We start from the raw sequence: 17,489 nt of genomic DNA on the forward strand, positions 1-17,489 counted from the left end.
GCCTTGGTTGGCAGTTGTATTTTTTGCTCCTGTTGTACCGTTTCACGCTTGGAACAGCGTTCGAAGAAGCGGCAGTTGTTACAGGAAGAACCGCGGGTAATCAGAGTGGGAGGAATGATATAAAGATGAGCGTCTTGCGAACGATCGGAATAGAAGAATCGATCTTACAACATGTGGAGACATCGAACGATCGGGCTTTTTGCCTTGCTGGCTCTTCTCTGCATTGACGCACAAGGTACATTTTCTACTAATTCTATTCTTCTCTGAGATTAAATTTTACGTGGTGTGATTTCCACTTGCACTAAGTGATTATGGTTCTTTTTTATATTCGTTTCTTCGTTACATCGTAAATTAAGTTACAAATTTAGGAGGTTAAAAGTAATTGCGAATACTTATATCCCTCCCGGATTTAATGTCAACTTTGCCAAAAAATATCTAATTTTAAAATTATAAAATATTTGTTTAGCTGCAGAGACCAGAGCGAAACGTAACCCTCACGGATTTCACGATGCAGCCGCTGGAAGCAGTTTCCTGAAATCTCTCGCTGGTGTGGGTGGATTAGGTGCTGGATTAGGTGGTGGATTTGGCGGAGGATTTGGCGGAGGTTTCGGCGGTGGTGGCGGTGGTGGCGGAGGTGGAGGTGGTGGCGGATTTGGTAGTGGCGGAGGATTCGGTTCTGGTGGTGGTTTTGGTGGCACTAAGGGAGGACCTGGCTGCCATACCGGAACTTGCGGTGGCCACGGCAGTAGTGGTGGTGCCGGAAGTGGCTCAGGAGGTGGTGCCGGAGGTGGTGCCGGAGGTGGTGCCGGAGGTGGTGCCGGAGGTGGCCTTGGAGGTGGCCTAGGAGGTGGCTTAGGAACTGGCTTAGGAGGTGGACTAGGAAGTGGCCTAGGAGGTGGCCTAGGAAGCGGCCTAGGAGGTGGCTTAGGAGGTGGAGCTGGCGGTCACGGTTCAGGAGGGCACGGAGGAGCTGGTGGTCGCCCTGGCGGTGGTGCCGGAGCATATGGTGGCTCCGCAGCTGGAGGTGGTGCTGGAGGATACGGAGGATCTGGCGCTGGGGGTGGTGCTGGCGGTGGGGCTGGAAGTGGCGCTGGAGGTGGCGCTGGAGGATACGGAGGATCTGGCGCTGGAGGTGGCGCAGGAGGATACGGAGGATCTGGCGCTGGAGGTGGCGCAGGAGGATACGGAGGATCTGGCGCTGGAGGTGGCGCAGGAGGATACGGAGGATCTGGCGCTGGGGGTGGCGCCGGAGGATACGGAGGCTCTGGAGCTGGAAGTAGCGCCGGGAGTCATGCGGGTATGTTGATTTTACAGACAAGTTGTAAGTATTGCCTTTCATATAAGCAGCACTTTCTTCAAATTGTCATTTTCACTTTATCAGGGTCAACTGGAGTAGTAAAAACTGGTGGTTACGGTAGTTCAGGTGCCGGAGGTGGTGCTGGCGGACGCGGTAGTGGAGCTGGCGGATTTGGTGGTGCAGGCGCCGGTGGTGGAGCTGGAGGATATGGCGGTGCAGGTGCCGGTGGTGGAGCTGGAGGTTATGGTGGCCTAGGTGGTGGTACTGGTGCTGGCGGACACGGTGGCGCCGGTAGTGGAGCTGGCGGATTTGGTGGTGCAGGCGCCGGTGGTGGAGCTGGAGGATATGGTGGCGCAGGCGCCGGTGGTGGAGCTGGAGGTTATGGTGGCCTAGGCGGTGGTGCTGGTGCTGGCGGACACGGTGGTGCCGGTGCTGGAGCTGGAGGTTACGGTGGTTCAGGTGCCGGAGGTGGTGCAGGCGCCGGTGGTGGAGCTGGAGGTTATGGTGGCCTAGGCGGTGGTGCTGGTGGTGGCGGACACGGTGGAGCAGGTGCCGGAGGTGGAGCTGGCGGATTTGGTGGCGCAGGCGCCGGTGGTGGAGCTGGCGGATATGGTGGATCAGGTGCCGGAGGCGGAGCTGGCGGATTTGGTGGAGCTGGTGCTGGAGGTGGAGCTAGTGGACACGGCGGCGCAGGTGCCGGTGGATCTGGTGGCTATGGTGGAGCAGGTGGTCTAGGCGGAAGCGGTGGTTATGGCGGTCACAGAGGGGCAGGCGCCAGTTCCAGTGCCAGCGCCAACGCCAACGCGAATGCTTACGCAAGTGCGAGTGCCAGCGCTAATGCACATGCTCTTGCTAATTCAAATGCGCATGCATCCGCTACTGCGAACGCAAACGCTGGTGCCGGTCTCGGAGGAGGATACGGCGGTTACGATGGTTATGGTGGTCCCGGTGGACATGGAGTCGAGTAAGTTAATTCATATTAATATATGAAGTAAAATAATTTCTTCAAAGAATTAAGATAAAATGACGAGCTATATCCTTTTACTTATTTTTGACAACGCTGAATATAGAAATTATTCAACGATTGACGAAATAATTAATTCAATGATTGTTGTCAAATTAGTCTTTTCTCCCGCCTGGGCGATGTCAACGAAGGAGTAAATAAGAGCGGAGCCGTGGACAAAGCCAAAGGTGTCTACAGCAGTAGCGCAGCCAACATCGATTCTACTGGAAAGGGATCGTACAAAGTATCGGCTGGAAAAATAGTCTAAATGATCTTACCGGAGAAAGTTGAAATCGACATTTACGATAGAAGACGAACCAGAATTTGATCTGTGATCAAAGGCTTGCGCGGGGTTCGATTCGCGTATCGCTATTTTTACTGTTTATACCTAGTCTGTCTTTATTGTATTCAATGAATAAAATGCGTGGACGAGTCTGGCGTAGCGCTAAACCTTTAAAATACCTCCTCTTTAAAATAGCAGATTCACATGACGTAAACTGTGCAGTTCGAATAAACGATTCATTCTTACTTATATGCGTCTATAAGATATTATTGGATATGTCCCTTACACCGACCATCGCATATGCTTCTGGAGATAAAGCCAAGTAGAGATTTTTTTTTAACTGAAGTTTATTTAATTTTCATTTTTTGTCGGCTAACTACGAATTAATTTCCGGTTGATTTTTCTGAAAAAGATGTTCTGAATCGTGCAATTTTTGTAGTCATATGGATAATTCATATGACTTTTAACGTGAATCCCAAGGTAACAGCAGTTTATTACGCGTTATTATCACTAATAATGCATCGTATGTTTATATGACTCGTTCGATAAAATTATCTTTTCACAGCTATTGGATACAACGAGGATATGTCTAACTGCAGATTCAAGATCCTCCCACTGATATGAATAATTCATAAGTTAAGACGCGTAATGTATATACATACTTACAAACATCTATCTTTGGGATATGTCAGTGACATAAGTGGTATTTCCGTATACACGATGTTACATTTAAATTCATTTGTAAAGCCACGTTTGTCACTCTTCGCGTCAAAGATACTGCTATCCAACCCATTTGTATGAGAATCAACGATGTATTATCCCTACTTTACGTCAGATACTTTGCTTCTTTACTACATGCGACTAGAATGTTTAGAATGAAGGAAAAATGTTGTCTTTTGTATGTTTGCCTTTTATAACAATCTTGAATTCGAACGTTGGTGATCGATGACACATTTCGGTGTATTTAAGAACAACTAACAACGTTCTCGAGCGATCTTGTTATTTAACCATAATTTGAAGGATAATTTTAAAAAATGGTTCATCAAAAATAATTCTTTTTATTGATACATTACCACGTGTATTAAATCTATTTAACAACATATTTGATTCGTTAGTTACGTCATTATCCATTAAGCACCAATCGATAACAATCGCTGTATAATAAGAATACAATCGCTTCGAAGAATTGACATTAATTACCGGCGAATTATCAAGGCGCGTGTAGAGAATTCCATGTGTAAAAAGAACGGTAATTTTGCTCGTGCATCGATTCGTTTGTATTATAGAAGATGAGTAGGTAAAACGAGTTATGAATAAAAATACAAACGAAGCAGAGTGAAACAGTCGTTTACGTAATTTGCGGATGATTGAAATTTATCTTTTCCTGGAAATATCGTTCGTTTCCATCGCTTAACCTTTCACGAAAGTGGGTTGTGCGCCTGCCCAGCCTGAAACAGCGTTTTATTTTTTAAAGACCGATTCTTTGACTATTTATGCAAACACATACGAACTGGATTTACAAAACTTACTGCTAGCACTGCTACTCGCATAAGCGGAAGCACCGCTGGAAGCCAAGGCACTGCTTCCAGCTTGACTTCCTGCCGACGCTCCACTGGAAGCCCAACTTCCACTGTTTGCTTGTCCAAAACCCGCATCTGGTGCTAAAAACCAATATATTTTTTCCATTTTATCATATCTTAACTGAAAGTTTTATGAATTTAAAATAAGTTTTAAACAACAGAGACGTAAATATTAACAAATTAAAGATCACAACAAAAGCGATAATCATCAATATCATATACATAGAGTAACATATACATAGAATAATTTCCATGTATAGCTTACATGCTATACACATACAACCCTGTAACGTAGTGGGATTACACAACGTCACAGACATTAGAAAAACAGAAATTATTTGATGCATCCGATAATTATTATTAATTAACAGTTCATGCCTGTGATTTATGTTTTATCAGGAGCGAGATCTCATTGATCAACCTGATACGTTGGATGAAGAAAATAAAAATCCAAATAGAAGTGTTTCGATAGTAGACCTTGAAACGTTTTCCTATCTCTGGGAGTTCATATTCACTGGAAGTTATATTACCTATGTTAATCTTCATTTCTGCTTCATGTCGAGAAATTTGAATTTGCATAACGATGTTGTAATCGACACGAAATAACGGAATCTCGAAATATTGGTATGATTAGCGTCTTTCTAGTAAATATATTTTTCTAGAAAGCATATATTTCGCCAATCTAGTAAACTTTAACAAAATAACAAGGCAAAATTATTGAAAGCAAATAGACATACCAATTCCAGAACCAGAATTGGCGTGTGAAGAAGCTTGTGCACTGCTAAAAGCTCCAGAAAGAGCACCACCGAAAAGATTTCCAAATCCTCCCGGACCGACTCCAACACCTCCTCCGCTTCCCGAGCCACGGTTTGTTGTGAATGGATTTCTCACGGCTGAAGAGCTTCCGTCGTTCGTTGAACCTGAATTCCAAATCGAGCCGGGGTAATGATTGGAATGTCCTTGTGTTTTATCGCCAAAGAAAGGACTTCCATTCGTTTGACTCAATCCGTTATTACCCATGTTACTGTCTGGAGCAAACGATCCGCCAGGAATTGAATTAGGCGTGACATCAATTCCGATGTCTCCCCTTCCGTGTCCTAATCCACTAAGGAAAGGATTATCTTTGCCAATAGGCTTAGGTGCCTGTCCTCCGATCGAAACAACGTTCTTGCCACCGCTGCCTGGACTCGCTGCTACTCCTGTACCTGCATGACTCCATGCTCCCGCTCCCGCGACTGCACCAGTTCCTTGCAGGAAGGGATTTCCATAACCGACTGGCTTACTAGTAGCTGTTAGCTGAGGACCACCTAAGATAGATGTATTTTATTATCAAGCACGAATGAAAAGAGATAGATATAATTTTTCCTATTAATTACCAGCACCAGAACTAGGAATCTTTCCAGTTAAGAAAGGGTTCAACGGATACGACCCTACTCCTTCTCCAGGAATTTTATTCGTTGTTTCAGTCTTGTAAACGTATGAAGGATTGCTTGGTCCAGAGGTACAGCCGTCGCTAGTTCCAGATGTACAACCTTGCGGACCAGTTCCAGGCGTGATTTGTTGAGGACTTTGCGCAAAATCATTTGGGTTTGCTTCAAAACCTCCTAATGGTTTAGAAGCCTTATTAACACCTACTGAAAGATCGTTTGGACTACAAGGCTTGTGATCTGGAGATCCATTCAGACTTGTTCCACTGCTACATCCGCTCCCAGTTCCACAACCTTGAGATCCACTTGTGCAACCCTTATCTGTTTCACCCGATGGATAAGAATTAAGTTCATGCGAAGGCTTTGTTGTGCTGGGGCCACCATAAGAAGCAGGTTGGTAAGAAGGCTTTGCCGTTCCGGTATTATCATGAGGAGCAGGCTGATAAGAGGGCTTTGTCGTTCCGGTCCCCCCATAAGGAACAGGTTGATAAGAAGGCTTTGCCGTTCCGGTACCCCCATAAGGGGCAGGTTGGTAAGAAGGCTTTGCCGCTCCGGTACCCCCATAAGGAGCAGGTTGGTAAGAAGGCTTTGCCGTTCCGGTACCCCCATAAGGAGCGGGTTGGTAAGAAGGCTTTGCCGTTCCAGTATTATCATGAGGAGCAGGACGGTAGGAAGGCTCTGTCGTTCCAGGACCACCGTAAGGAGCAGGCTGATAAGAGGGCTTTGGCGTTCCAGTACCCCGATAAGGAGCAGGTTGGTAAGAAGGTGGTGTTTTTCCGGTATCACTATGAGGTGCACCCGTAGATGCATGAGGTTTAACCCCTGCAGGGCTTCCTGGTACAGGATTTACGTTCACATAAAAGATTTTGCTATCTCCGTCTTTGGGAGTACCGTGTTTAGGTGCTGTACTCGAAGAACCTCCTTTAACACCAGTATAATTCGGCTTCTGAGTTCCGTAAGGAACGTTTCCGTTTGGAGAACCTGAAGACCCTGGCGTCTGTGCATTTTCAGATGGAGACCCATTAGAAGGAATGCCATGTGAATAAACGGGATTGGATGTCGATGGACCGCGTGCAGGATGGCTAGAATCGAAACCGTTTCCAGCGGTCGGCGCACCAGTTCCCGCGTACGCTATACTTGAAGCTACAGCGTTTGCATTAGAATTTTGAGGACTTGTCGGATATACTGAATTTCCTAAGCTTCCCGGTCTGGCTATATTTCCAGAGTTCCATGGAGATCCTCCGTATGGCCGCGTATCGGAACCGTGCCCAGTGTTACTTTTCGGCAACCCACTACTAGGATATTGCCCTTGTCCCGCGGGAGAACCTTGCGGAGTACCCGAAGGACTGCTTTGAGGCGACCCACTTCCCGGATATTGGCCTTGTCCTACGGAAGAACCGTGCGCAGGACTGGAAGGACTGCTTTGAGGCGATCCACTTATAGGATATTGCCCTTGTCCCGCAGGAGAACCGTGCGGAGAACCCGAAAGACTGCTTTGAGGCGATCCACTTCCCGGATATTGGCCTTGTCCTACGGGAGAACCGTGCGCAGGACTAGAAGGACTGCTTTGAGGCGATCCACTTCCGGGATATTGGCCTTGTCCTACGGGAGAACCGTGTGGAGAACCGAAAGGAGTACTTTTCGGCAATCCACTACCAGGATATTGCCCTTGTCCCGCGGGAGAACCGTGCGGAGAACCCGAAGGACTGCTTTGAGGCGATCCACTTCCCGGATATTGGCCTTGTCCTACGGGAGAACCGTGCGCAGGACTGGAAGGACTGTTTTGAGGCGATCCACTTATAGGATATTGCCCTTGTCCCGCGGGAGAACCATGCGGAGGACCAGAAGGACTGCTTTGAGGCGATCCACTTCCGGGATATTGGCCTTGTCCTACGGGAGAACTGTGTGGAGAACCGAAAGGAGTACTTTTCGGCAATCCACTACCAGGATATTGCCCTTGTCCCGCGGGAGAACCGTGCGGAGAACCCGAAGGACTGCTTTGAGGCAATCCACTTCCCGGATATTGACCTTGTCCTACGGGAGAACCGTGCGCAGGACTGGAAGGACTGCTTTGAGGCGATCCACTTCCCGGATATTGACCTTGTCCCGCCGGAGAACCGTATGGAGAACCGGACGGATTGCTTTGGGGCGATCCATTTCCCGGATATCGCCCTTGTTCAGCGGGAGAACCATGCGGAGGACCAGAAGGACTGCTTTGAGGCGATCCACTTACAGGATACTGGCCTGGTCTCGGATTTGGTCCATAAGATGACGCAAAGGGACTGTCATGTGGTCTCGTTCGATCAACAGATTTATCGGCACAACTGGCATCATAAGGACTGCTGGAACATTCTGCTGGAGATCCTTGAGGATTATATACTGCTGTTGGACCCGTGGAATGAACAGGATTTTCCTTCTGAACATTTGTGGGGTTGCTGCCAGAGAATGGCACTGGAGATTGTTTTACAGGACCAACACCGCTTGAACCTAAATTAGAGATCGACTAATGTAATCTTTATGCATTTTGTTAAAAATTTTCAATTGTGCATTTGAATACTTTCAAACAATTTGAATAACGTATTTGCGAATTTTATCTATTTATATTATATTATATTTATATTATTTATTCTTGAAAATTATTCAGAATTTCACGGTCAAGGAAATGAATTTATGTATAAGGTAAAACTGGTGTTTGCTTGACTCATTGAATCGGCATCGTTAAATAAGATGTAAAAATTCTCGCTAACCTTGAGCACAGCCGGTGCCGTGTTGATAATTACCGGAGCATCCAAAACCTGTTTTTGGACCACCATTCCAGCTTCCATCGCTGGTAGGACTCGATACATCCGCATTCGGTACTCTTCCAGAATTCCAATTGTTAGAAGGATGCGAAGCTGTTCCAGGTGAATCACCGAACCCTTGGTTCCAGGCGGGTTTCGGCGTAGTTCCAGAGCCTGTGTTCCATCCTGATCCAGGTTGTTGACCGGTTACAGGGAACGCTTTGTTCCATGGTGAACCTGAGCTCGAGCTCCCAGTTTCAGGGCGTCCTCCTTTAACTGGCGTTGTTCCAAATGGAGTGCCACTTCCACTACTCGCAGCATTTGACGCGGCGCTGACTCCCGTGTGTGGTCCTTGACCGTTAGAATTAGGCACTCCTAATTTCTGTACGCCCGGAGGCGATCCTCCTTTATTTTTGTGTCCGTGATAATGACCGTGTTCTCTATACTGTCCATCGTCCCCGTCGTCGCAATCGTCTTCGTCTTTTTCTTCTGGTTCAGTTTCATCCTCGTCTTTTTCCCAGTAATCGTCGTCTTCCCACTTGCACTTAGGACAGCCACCACGCTGATTTCCTTTGACTCCGCCGTTTGGCTGATTATTGCCATTGTAGCCAGTGTTGTCGTAACTGCGAATTCCTTTGTGCCCGTCATGGCTCCCGTCAACCGTAGGTAGGCTTCCGATTCCAGTAAATGCGTTACTCAACGAGAATGCGCTAGTACCTGCATTCGCGTATGCGTTTGCGGACGCCGAAGCGCTGCCTATTCTCGGAAATAATGAAAACAATTAATAAAGGTCTTATCGATTTATCCTCTACATTTTAAAATACGATACATACTGTACGCTAGACTACTGCTTCCGCCACTTCCTTCGTGCGCTCCTAAAAGTAACAGATTAGAGTTTAATATCGTTGTGTGAGTGTTTTATCGTAGATATCTTCTTTCCATGGCAAAAGTATTATATAATAGTGATGGATCGTTGTAGAAAAAAAGCAATGTAGAAATGAGAGAAAAAAGATGAAGAATATCGTTTACCTGAACCAACAATGACCGTGGCGATTAGAAGGGCGAGCATTGAGAACCGGATTGTTTGATTTATCCCAATCATCTTAAGATTACTTGGCACGGTCGAATCCTTGATTGTTCGACACGAGCTTCAAGTCATTGCGAGGCGAGTCTCGATCGAATACTTCTATATATAAGGATACCCCCGGCAGTGAAAGGATGCATCGCGCTCAAGTATCATCCCCGACCGTGAAGATACGCATCCGAATGTCGGTGGCAATGAGTAATACTTGTTTGACTCTTTCTACCAGACAATGTTCGCAACACTAACAATAGGTACGCCGATCGACTAGTTTCAGCCAGCCGGCTTCGTCGCGACTACGTCATCCGGCTTTAGGAGTTTCCACGAGATACACGATTCTTCACACGTTTCTTTTGAAAAGGAAGGAGTATCATGCAAATTGGAGCGTAACCCATCCTTGCTTTTTTGAATTTATGACACTGCTTGGCATTACTTGTTGCAACATTTGATATTCCCCTCCAGTGATTTTATTTTCGTCACCTACGTCGCCGTTCAACCATTTAACAACTCTTGTTCGCTTATTTTGTTGTGGATAAGGTAGTTACAAACGGAAAAGAAAAAGTCCGAACATGCAGAGAGCTGCATCGCAGTCGTGGCGACTTCGACGCTCGCTCGGGAAATATGTTCTATTTCTAAGTTAGCATTATTCCACTTATATTAGAGGCGTACTGAATTTTCTATGTCTATAGAAAATTATGCTGCTTTCCGTAAGACAATAATATATATGATTCTATGCACTTTCTGCGAATCGTGGAAAAGAGAATCAATGATCGTTATGTATGTATAATTGTTACCGCATGATTGCAGAATTATTTATAGAACACGCGCTTTGTTTCATCAAATGTCGATATTCCGGATAGGAGATTATATCGGAATACGGGAAAACCACTGACATTCAGCTCTTTAATATTTTTCAATTCGGATAATCGTATGATTCGTATGATTCGGGATGATTCAGAATCGTATGATTGATTTTAAATGTAAATTGTAATATTTAAATACTATCCATGTAAATTGTAATATTTAAATACTATTTAATGCTATTTAAAAATTGTATTGAACGATCTGTATAATGTATCAAATATTTTTTACGTGATTCTAGTCATGCAAATATCTGTTATTATACGATTCGTATTAAAGCTTATTTGAATTTCGCGGCTCTCAAGCAAAAGAATTATCGATATGCGAGTGCAGTATCGATTACAATGGCGCTTATGACGCCGTACCTGCGTCACAATGCATATACAGTATGGTAGGTACTTTGGTGACGCACGGTAACGGGTGGCGAAAATCCTTTGTGTTGGAATTTTAATTTCATTCTACAATATACTTTAAGTGGGTGAGTTTTGTTTCCATTTAGTTTCTTTAATTCGGATATATTATGTATATGTTCTCTTGATATTACTATGTTTTATTAAATTGCCAAACTGCAAATACTTTGGACACTCTACAAGCAAGACTCGCGCGTTGTTCGAATATTTTGTTCGAAAAATTGTAAATAATTGATAGCTCTGCAACACACACGTTCACAAAAGTTTATACATCTTTCAAGTATAGTATCGATAAAACAATGATTGAAAAGTTTGTGGATCACGTGCTGGAAAATACGTATGTTCTAATTGCCTACTCCATAACCCCTTCTAGATCCCAGAAAATACTGGAAGTATTACTTTGTTAAGGATTAGAATTCTATAAACGCTATTTGCATCTTGTCTGTTTAGCATTAAATCCTTGCATTATGGCTGATTCTGATGATGAATACGATAGGAAAAGAAGAGACAAATTTAGAGGGGAGAGAACAGAATCTTATTCTAGAGAAGGTCGACGAGATGACAGAAGAAGAGATGATTGGGTGGATAGGTAACTACCTAACTGATAAGCTTTAAAATATATATTAACAAATAAAAACATATTGGAAATAAGTTATTTTGTTTTTGCATAAACAGACTCTTATAATTTTAACGATAGTAATTATTTTAGAGAATGGTCTAGTCGACCTAGACAGCGTCCAGATTACAGAGAGTACCGTGGAGGTGGAGGTGGAGGACGTGATAGATATAGTCCTGGCAGATCACAGGAGATGGCACCACCAATGAAAAGAATGAGAACAGATTGGGACGATCGTCCAAGATATGGACATGATTATTACGGAGGTGGAGGAGGGGGTGCAACTTCCTGGGGACCAGACCATTATCCACCTCCTCACCATGGCAATCATCACTATGGAAACCACAGTAACAGTAACAGGTTTGTGTTTCTTATGTTATTTTTAATGCAGATTTTCTTTTTTCTCTCCCGTTTCTTTTCTTTATGAATTTGTTCTTGGTTTATAAACAGCATTGTCATGAAAAAAAGAGGTTGTATTATAAGTATGCAAAAAAGGAGTCGATTCACTCCAAGACTGTTGGCCCGATTAAGGTAGCGTTTAAATGTTTTAAATTTCTTGACTAATTGTAAATGGTTTCATGTTTTGTGCAGTCGAGAGGTAGCTGGTAACTTCAGCAATTCCAATGTTGAAACTCAACCACCAATGATGTCTTTCAAAGCGTTTCTTGGAACTCAAGAAGATTCGATTACAGACGAGGAAGCTATTAAACGATATAACGAATATAAATTGGAATTCAGAAGGCAACAATTGAATGAATTCTTCGTTGCACACAAGGACGAAGAATGGTATATTTCATTTTTTAATTCACTAATAATGGTCTCGAAATTATTCCTTATATGTATATTGTGAAGCTCAGTCGTACTTAAATGTGGATATAAAAATAATTAATTTCTACAGTGGCTTAATTGTTATTTCTGTTAAAACAATAATCTTGTAATCAATGTTTCCACAAGACGTTGAAATCCACATTGCATGAAAGTTATGCCCACTGTAGAAAGTAATCTTTTAATCCTAATGAAATTATCAGACTCTGTTCGGGTATGTATGCCTAGAGTGCATACATACGTTGAACAGAAGAGCGTTAGGGTGTAGTAGCTTTATAATTTTTGCTAAATTGCAGACACAATTTTATCAGTAATTGCAAGCAATATGACCAGCTCTGTCTATCCCTACAGTGTACAGCCAGCAACGCCTTATGTCTTGGGCACAGGTCACCTCGCTCGTTTATTTTTACGTACGATATTTTATGCATTTCGCGTTTCGCGCATCGCAGAAGAATTGAGGTGTTTATTAGGTAGTTAAACAAAGATGCGAGCTGGGCGCGCAAAGCCCAAACATGCTCGCGATAGGCCGCGTTCTAAACCCGTTTAATTATTTCTGACATTCAAAAGATATGCTATCATTACAATAGACCTCTGAGTCGACAAGAAAACTGAAAAATATCAGACTCTACAGGTGAGGCTTCATTCTGTAACTGACAATGTTGACAGTAAAACTGATAATTTATAAATAATTGTCTCGAAGAAAAGGATATAATAATATTTAGTTACGAGGAATGATTCGCTCTAGATATGGATGGGAAACGTAACAATTACTGCTATATCTTATTCATCACCTATTGCGACAAATTTATCACGATTACGTAAATATGTTTATGATCGATTAAAAGCACGCTCTGTGCTTATACGAACATGAATATTTTCATTATAAAATTATATTGAGGACTTAGTAGAACTAACTACTATCTTAATTCTAATGCACTTTCTTTCGAATATACATAAATGATAAATCCACAAATTGTACGTCTGTTTGCTTTAATTTACAAGAAATTTATTTCAAAATTGACTGAAATATCATATTCTTCTACCAATTTACCAGGTTCAAAATAAAGTATCATCCAGAAGAATCAGTGAAGAGAAAGGAAGAACAGGTGGCAGCTCTTAAGGTATAAATTATCGATTTAAAAATATTTTCCCTAAGAGATCGATTGAACCTATTATTCTTACCATCTTTCTTTGCAGAAACGTGTCGAAGTCTTCCTGGAAATGCTTGAAATTAAAGAAATAGATAAAGTTTCTGTGGATGCAGATCAAGCTGATGCTTTGCTGCATTTGCTAGATGCGGTAGTTATTAAATTAGAAGGTGGAACAGAAGAAGATTTACAAGTTTTAGACATAAAGCCAACAAATATGATTATAACTAAAGATACGATCAAAGATAAAGAGGACGTGAAGAACAAAATTGGAGCTGAGAAAAAAGGCGATAATAGGTATGAATTGGTATTTGTTAAAAGAAGAATAGGGGAATGTTTAAAGGATTAATCGTTATTGTATACTTTACAGTGATACGAATAAAGTTGATGAAGCTTCGAAAACAGAGAAAAATTTAAAAAATGGTCAAAGTACAGACTCTGAGATTAAAAGCGTAGAAAACGACGAAATTTCGATAGAGGAAGTTGAAAAGTCAGAGGAGAATATAGAAGAAACAAAAAAGGATGATAGTGCGGATGGCACAAGTATTTGATTTTGTTTACTAAGTCAAAAATAATACTTACTATTTTTCTATTATCTCCTAACTTTTTTACTTTTGTGTAGGCAAACAAGAGGAAATTAATATCAAAAAGAGAAAACGAACTGATAGTAACAGCAGCAGCAGCAGCAGTAGCAGCAGTAGTAGTTCCTCTGGTAGCGATAGTAACAAACCCGATACACCAAAAGCAGATCCTCGTAAGTTTCAATGTTATACTTATTTAAAAATTGTACATTACTCTTTAATTCGTTCCAGATATGACTGAAAAAATGGATGTCAGTAATGAAAATACTGATGCACAAGATAATAAAGAAGGCGATCGAGATGCTAAAACAGACAGTGAACCTTTGCCAGAAGCTAAAAAGTCTGCTATGGAACCAGAAGCAGTAATCGACCTAGCTAGTGAAGATAAAGAAAAAGAACCTAGAGCTTTACATAAGACTAGTAGTATCTTCCTCCGTAATTTAGCACCTACGATAACAAAGGCAGAAGTTGAAGCGGTTAGTTATAAATATATGTGGTATATGTCATAGGTTACATTTTTTTAGATAAATCTATGAATATATTTAAATAGATGTGCAAACGTTTTCCTGGATTTTTGCGAGTTGCTATAGCAGATCCTCAACCAGAAAGAAGATGGTTTAGAAGAGGTTGGGTGTCTTTTGAAAGACAAGTAAATATAAAAGAGATATGTTGGAGCTTAAACAATATTCGGGTATGTTGATAAATAATTTAAATACACGCGTGCGAATAAAGGAAAAAAATTAAAATATTGAAACAACATGGAATAATTTCTACAGTTGCGGGACTGCGAACTTGGAGCTATAGTAAATCGAGATCTTTCGCGTCGCATACGCACAGTAAATGGTTTAACATCCCATAAACAAATAGTTAGGCATGATATCAAATTGAGTGCTAAAATCGTGCATAATTTGGACAGCAGGGTTGGTTTGTGGAATGAAGAAAAAAGAGATGATAATACAGTTAAACAGGATGACGACAACAAAGAAAATAAAAGTATTCAAAATGTACATGAAGTTGAGCAAGCCGTAAGACAGCAATTAATTTACACATTTGATTAGTGCTTATAATGACGTTATTGAAAAACCATGACGTATGTTCCTACAGGCATTTGGATTGTCATCTAAAAATCCAGTATTGAAGAACATAACCGACTATCTGATAGAAGAGGCATCGGCCGAAGAAGAGGAATTATTAGGAATGTCTGGTGACAAAGAAGAGGGTCAATTGGGAGGTGACGGAGACGGTCCAATTGAAAGAGATCCGACATTGATCAAGGTATTAAGTCAGCCGTATAAAAAGATTCGTTTATTACGATATGGAGATGTACTGGTTTCTTTTTTTTTTTTTTTTTTTTTAGGTCTTGGACAGATTGATTCTTTATTTGCGAGTAGTTCATTCAGTTGATTATTATAATCACTGTGAATATCCAAATGAAGACGAAATGCCAAATAGATGTGGAATCATGCACGTTAGAGGATCTCCTCCTACCGCTAAAGTTACTAGCACCGAATTGTCAGAATACTGTCGCAATTTTGAAAGCAAGATGACAGCATTCTTGCAACCAATTGCAACGCTGTCTCAAGAGGAGTTCGATAAACTGGGTGCTAAAAATGCTGAAGCGTATCCTTTTCTCTTTTGTTTCTTTTAAAATATGTTGAAAAAAATTTGTTAGATAACTCTTTTGTCTCTATTATTTCTTTAATATTTGATATTAGTGAAGTCGAAAAGTTCGTTCAAGCCAATACACAAGAACTATCAAAAGATAAATGGTTATGTCCACTTAGTGGGAAAAAGTTCAAAGGACCAGATTTTATTCGGAAACATATTTTTAATAAGCATGCGGAAAAGGTAGCAGAAGTAAAGGCGGAAGCAGAATATTTTAACAACTACTTAAGAGATCCAAAAAGACCACAGCTTCCCGAGCACCCGGGAAATAAAGCACCTCCGAGAGAGAGCTTACGCGAAGGATTTACTCCATATGGATGTAGCACGTAAGTGTTAAATATGCTCAAATCACTTTGCTAGAACAGTACTTCCCTTTCACATTCAAATTCATCATAACACACGATTCTTATACTAATTACCGCTAATTTAATCGTGAAGATTTGGAAGTTACGGCGGTGGTTACGGTAGCAGCAGGGGAGGATACGGATCAAGTTACGGAGCAGGATTCGGCGGAGGGTTCGGAATGCCGCGTTCCAATCGTGGTGGCTTTAATCGAGGACGGTAAGATATTTTTGTTTTAATTTTTCGCAATTCACTGGCTTTGTATAAACAACCTGTAGTACGATGAAATGCAGTAAAACTTCTGGGTACTTGAGTAAATGACTTGTTTGAAAAATCGATCAAGTGGTGGTTTTCGTAAATTCTTTTCCGCCATATTGAACGTGGTGATACGCTGTTTTACAGGGCTGCACCGGACTCAACTTCGAGGCCTGTTATTAGTTATAATGATTTGGACCAGCTAGACATGGATATGTTCTAAGTTTTATCAAGTACCATTCGAATTTTTTTATACAGAAGTAAAAGCAATGAGAAAAATTCTGAAAGATATCAGACTTTCGTGCTAGCAGATCTATATCTGGATTATGTAACACAGAGTATATATTTAGTATCGAGCGAACCGTCCAATTAACGCAATGTGTTACAAAATCAGCACACTTCTTGCTTTCTCGATACGGAATAACTTAGACCATTCGTGTACATAAAGAAAGAAAATATAATTATGTCGTGTACCTTAGTACAAAAAAGTTCTTTTACTTTATGTTCCTTTATAAAAAGAGAAGCAGAATCGGCAGATGCTGTACTTTTATAAGCCGATGAGTTGCAAATAAAACTATTTCTTTGTATTTACGTGTGCTTTTATTTTATATCCCATTTCCGTTCAAATCCTATGTCCAGTTGGTCGTACGTCGTCGTGTGCTGTCTCGTTAATTATTTTAGAATCTACATTTACACGTAGCTTTAGCGCACCGCAAGGAACGAATACCTTGTTGAGAGTAGAATCTATTAATTTTTATTAAACGTTACAGTGGCGGCGGAGGAGACTTCCGACCAGTGATTCATTATCGTGATCTCGATGCACCAAGAGAACCAGATGAATTTCTCTAAATTGCTTCGATAGACGAAAGGTCAAAGGAACGAAGGAATCGTGCGTTTGGAATCGATGAGTTTGATGAAAGCAATATCGGGATGTGCGTACTATATATCTATATATGTATATAACAATCTATAAGGTCATATATGTCATATATATATTTCTTATACATACACATATATATGTATATATAAGTTATATATCTCTATGCATAGGACTTTATATAAACGTTACAGTCAACTTACATACAAAAATATACCTACGTATATACGATTTTAATGTGTGTATAAACACAACTGATGAATAGAGAAATGCACATTTAATAAGCAAAGATCTCCTACCTACTAGTATATCTTATTTAAGGAAATATATTTTATCCTTAATTCAATGACAACAATGTTCCATTGGAGTAACATACAAGATAGATCAGCTATAGCAAAAATCAATATTTGTAATCTGTCCTATGATACAATAATAAAGTATATCGTTTCCTAATTACA

General features: G+C 41.5%; 3 protein-coding genes across 15 annotated transcripts; 2 read left to right on the top strand and 1 right to left on the bottom strand.

Moving 5' to 3' along the window:
* Window positions 1–74: 74 nt before the first annotated feature.
* LOC100651094 (glycine-rich cell wall structural protein) lies at window positions 75–2,832 on the top strand. 9 transcript variants are annotated; one of them, XM_048410303.1, is made up of 5 exons: window positions 75–235; window positions 467–1,297; window positions 1,382–1,645; window positions 1,766–2,261; window positions 2,421–2,832. In XM_048410303.1, exons 1-5 carry the CDS (start codon window positions 172–174, stop codon window positions 2,566–2,568), a joined length of 1,803 nt encoding a protein of 600 aa, XP_048266260.1. In that variant the 5' UTR covers window positions 75–171; the 3' UTR covers window positions 2,569–2,832. The 9 variants fall into 9 exon arrangements, with proteins under 9 accessions (XP_048266260.1, XP_048266258.1, XP_048266259.1 ...); XM_048410301.1 differs by having other exon boundaries at window positions 1,382–1,618; window positions 1,655–2,261; XM_048410302.1 differs by having other exon boundaries at window positions 1,382–1,577; window positions 1,692–2,261.
* A 789-nt stretch (window positions 2,833–3,621) lies between these two features.
* LOC100648951 (fibroin heavy chain) lies at window positions 3,622–9,736 on the bottom strand. 3 transcript variants are annotated; one of them, XM_048410281.1, is made up of 8 exons: window positions 9,400–9,735; window positions 9,204–9,245; window positions 8,338–9,126; window positions 5,540–8,077; window positions 5,180–5,470; window positions 4,901–5,083; window positions 4,113–4,244; window positions 3,622–4,031 (listed from the first exon to the last, which is right to left on the bottom strand). In XM_048410281.1, the coding sequence occupies exons 1-8, from the start codon at window positions 9,470–9,472 to the stop codon at window positions 3,994–3,996; spliced, it is 4,086 nt and encodes a 1,361-aa protein (XP_048266238.1). In that variant the 5' UTR covers window positions 9,473–9,735; the 3' UTR covers window positions 3,622–3,993. The 3 variants fall into 3 exon arrangements, with proteins under 3 accessions (XP_048266238.1, XP_048266237.1, XP_020721218.2); XM_048410280.1 differs by having other exon boundaries at window positions 4,901–5,470; window positions 5,546–8,077; window positions 9,400–9,736; XM_020865559.2 differs by having other exon boundaries at window positions 4,901–5,470; window positions 9,400–9,734.
* An 894-nt stretch (window positions 9,737–10,630) lies between these two features.
* LOC100650855 (serrate RNA effector molecule homolog) lies at window positions 10,631–17,487 on the top strand. Of its 3 annotated transcripts, none has more exons than XM_012314349.3 (16): window positions 10,631–10,790; window positions 11,173–11,311; window positions 11,420–11,698; window positions 11,930–12,124; window positions 13,218–13,284; window positions 13,361–13,608; window positions 13,682–13,854; window positions 13,934–14,065; window positions 14,124–14,368; window positions 14,443–14,583; window positions 14,669–14,917; window positions 14,997–15,167; window positions 15,250–15,512; window positions 15,608–15,883; window positions 15,996–16,118; window positions 16,925–17,487. In XM_012314349.3, exons 2-16 carry the CDS (start codon window positions 11,190–11,192, stop codon window positions 17,001–17,003), a joined length of 2,763 nt encoding a protein of 920 aa, XP_012169739.2. In that variant the 5' UTR covers window positions 10,631–10,790; window positions 11,173–11,189; the 3' UTR covers window positions 17,004–17,487. The 3 variants fall into 3 exon arrangements, with proteins under 3 accessions (XP_012169739.2, XP_012169741.2, XP_012169740.2); XM_012314351.3 differs by having other exon boundaries at window positions 14,669–14,896; XM_012314350.3 differs by lacking the exon at window positions 16,925–17,487 and adding an exon at window positions 16,302–16,741.
* The last annotated feature ends 2 nt before the right edge of the window (window positions 17,488–17,489 follow it).

Source organism: Bombus terrestris, chromosome 11, assembly GCF_910591885.1.
Source record: "Bombus terrestris chromosome 11, iyBomTerr1.2, whole genome shotgun sequence".
In the NCBI taxonomy this organism is placed as follows: domain Eukaryota; kingdom Metazoa; phylum Arthropoda; class Insecta; order Hymenoptera; family Apidae; genus Bombus; species Bombus terrestris.

Excerpts from the sequence above, each read along its gene's own strand:
- LOC100651094 (XM_048410298.1), top strand. The coding sequence starts at position 172 with ATGTGGAGACATCGAACGATCGGGCTTTTTGCCTTGCTGGCTCTTCTC. Across the intron at positions 236-466 it reads TCTCTGCATTGACGCACAAG|CTGCAGAGACCAGAGCGAAA; the intron begins GTACATTTTCTA and ends ATATTTGTTTAG. Across the intron at positions 2,262-2,420 it reads CCCGGTGGACATGGAGTCGA|TCTTTTCTCCCGCCTGGGCG; the intron begins GTAAGTTAATTC and ends TTGTCAAATTAG.
- LOC100648951 (XM_020865559.2), bottom strand. The coding sequence starts at position 9,472 with ATGATTGGGATAAATCAAACAATCCGGTTCTCAATGCTCGCCCTTCTA. Across the intron at positions 5,471-5,539 it reads GATTCCTAGTTCTGGTGCTG|GTGGTCCTCAGCTAACAGCT; the intron begins GTAATTAATAGG and ends CATCTATCTTAG. Across the intron at positions 4,032-4,112 it reads TGCGAGTAGCAGTGCTAGCA|GCTGGGCAGGCGCACAACCC; the intron begins GTAAGTTTTGTA and ends ACGCTGTTTCAG.
- LOC100650855 (XM_012314349.3), top strand. The coding sequence starts at position 11,190 with ATGGCTGATTCTGATGATGAATACGATAGGAAAAGAAGAGACAAATTT. Across the intron at positions 14,369-14,442 it reads CAAAGGCAGAAGTTGAAGCG|ATGTGCAAACGTTTTCCTGG; the intron begins GTTAGTTATAAA and ends ATATTTAAATAG. Across the intron at positions 16,119-16,924 it reads GGTGGCTTTAATCGAGGACG|TGGCGGCGGAGGAGACTTCC; the intron begins GTAAGATATTTT and ends TAAACGTTACAG.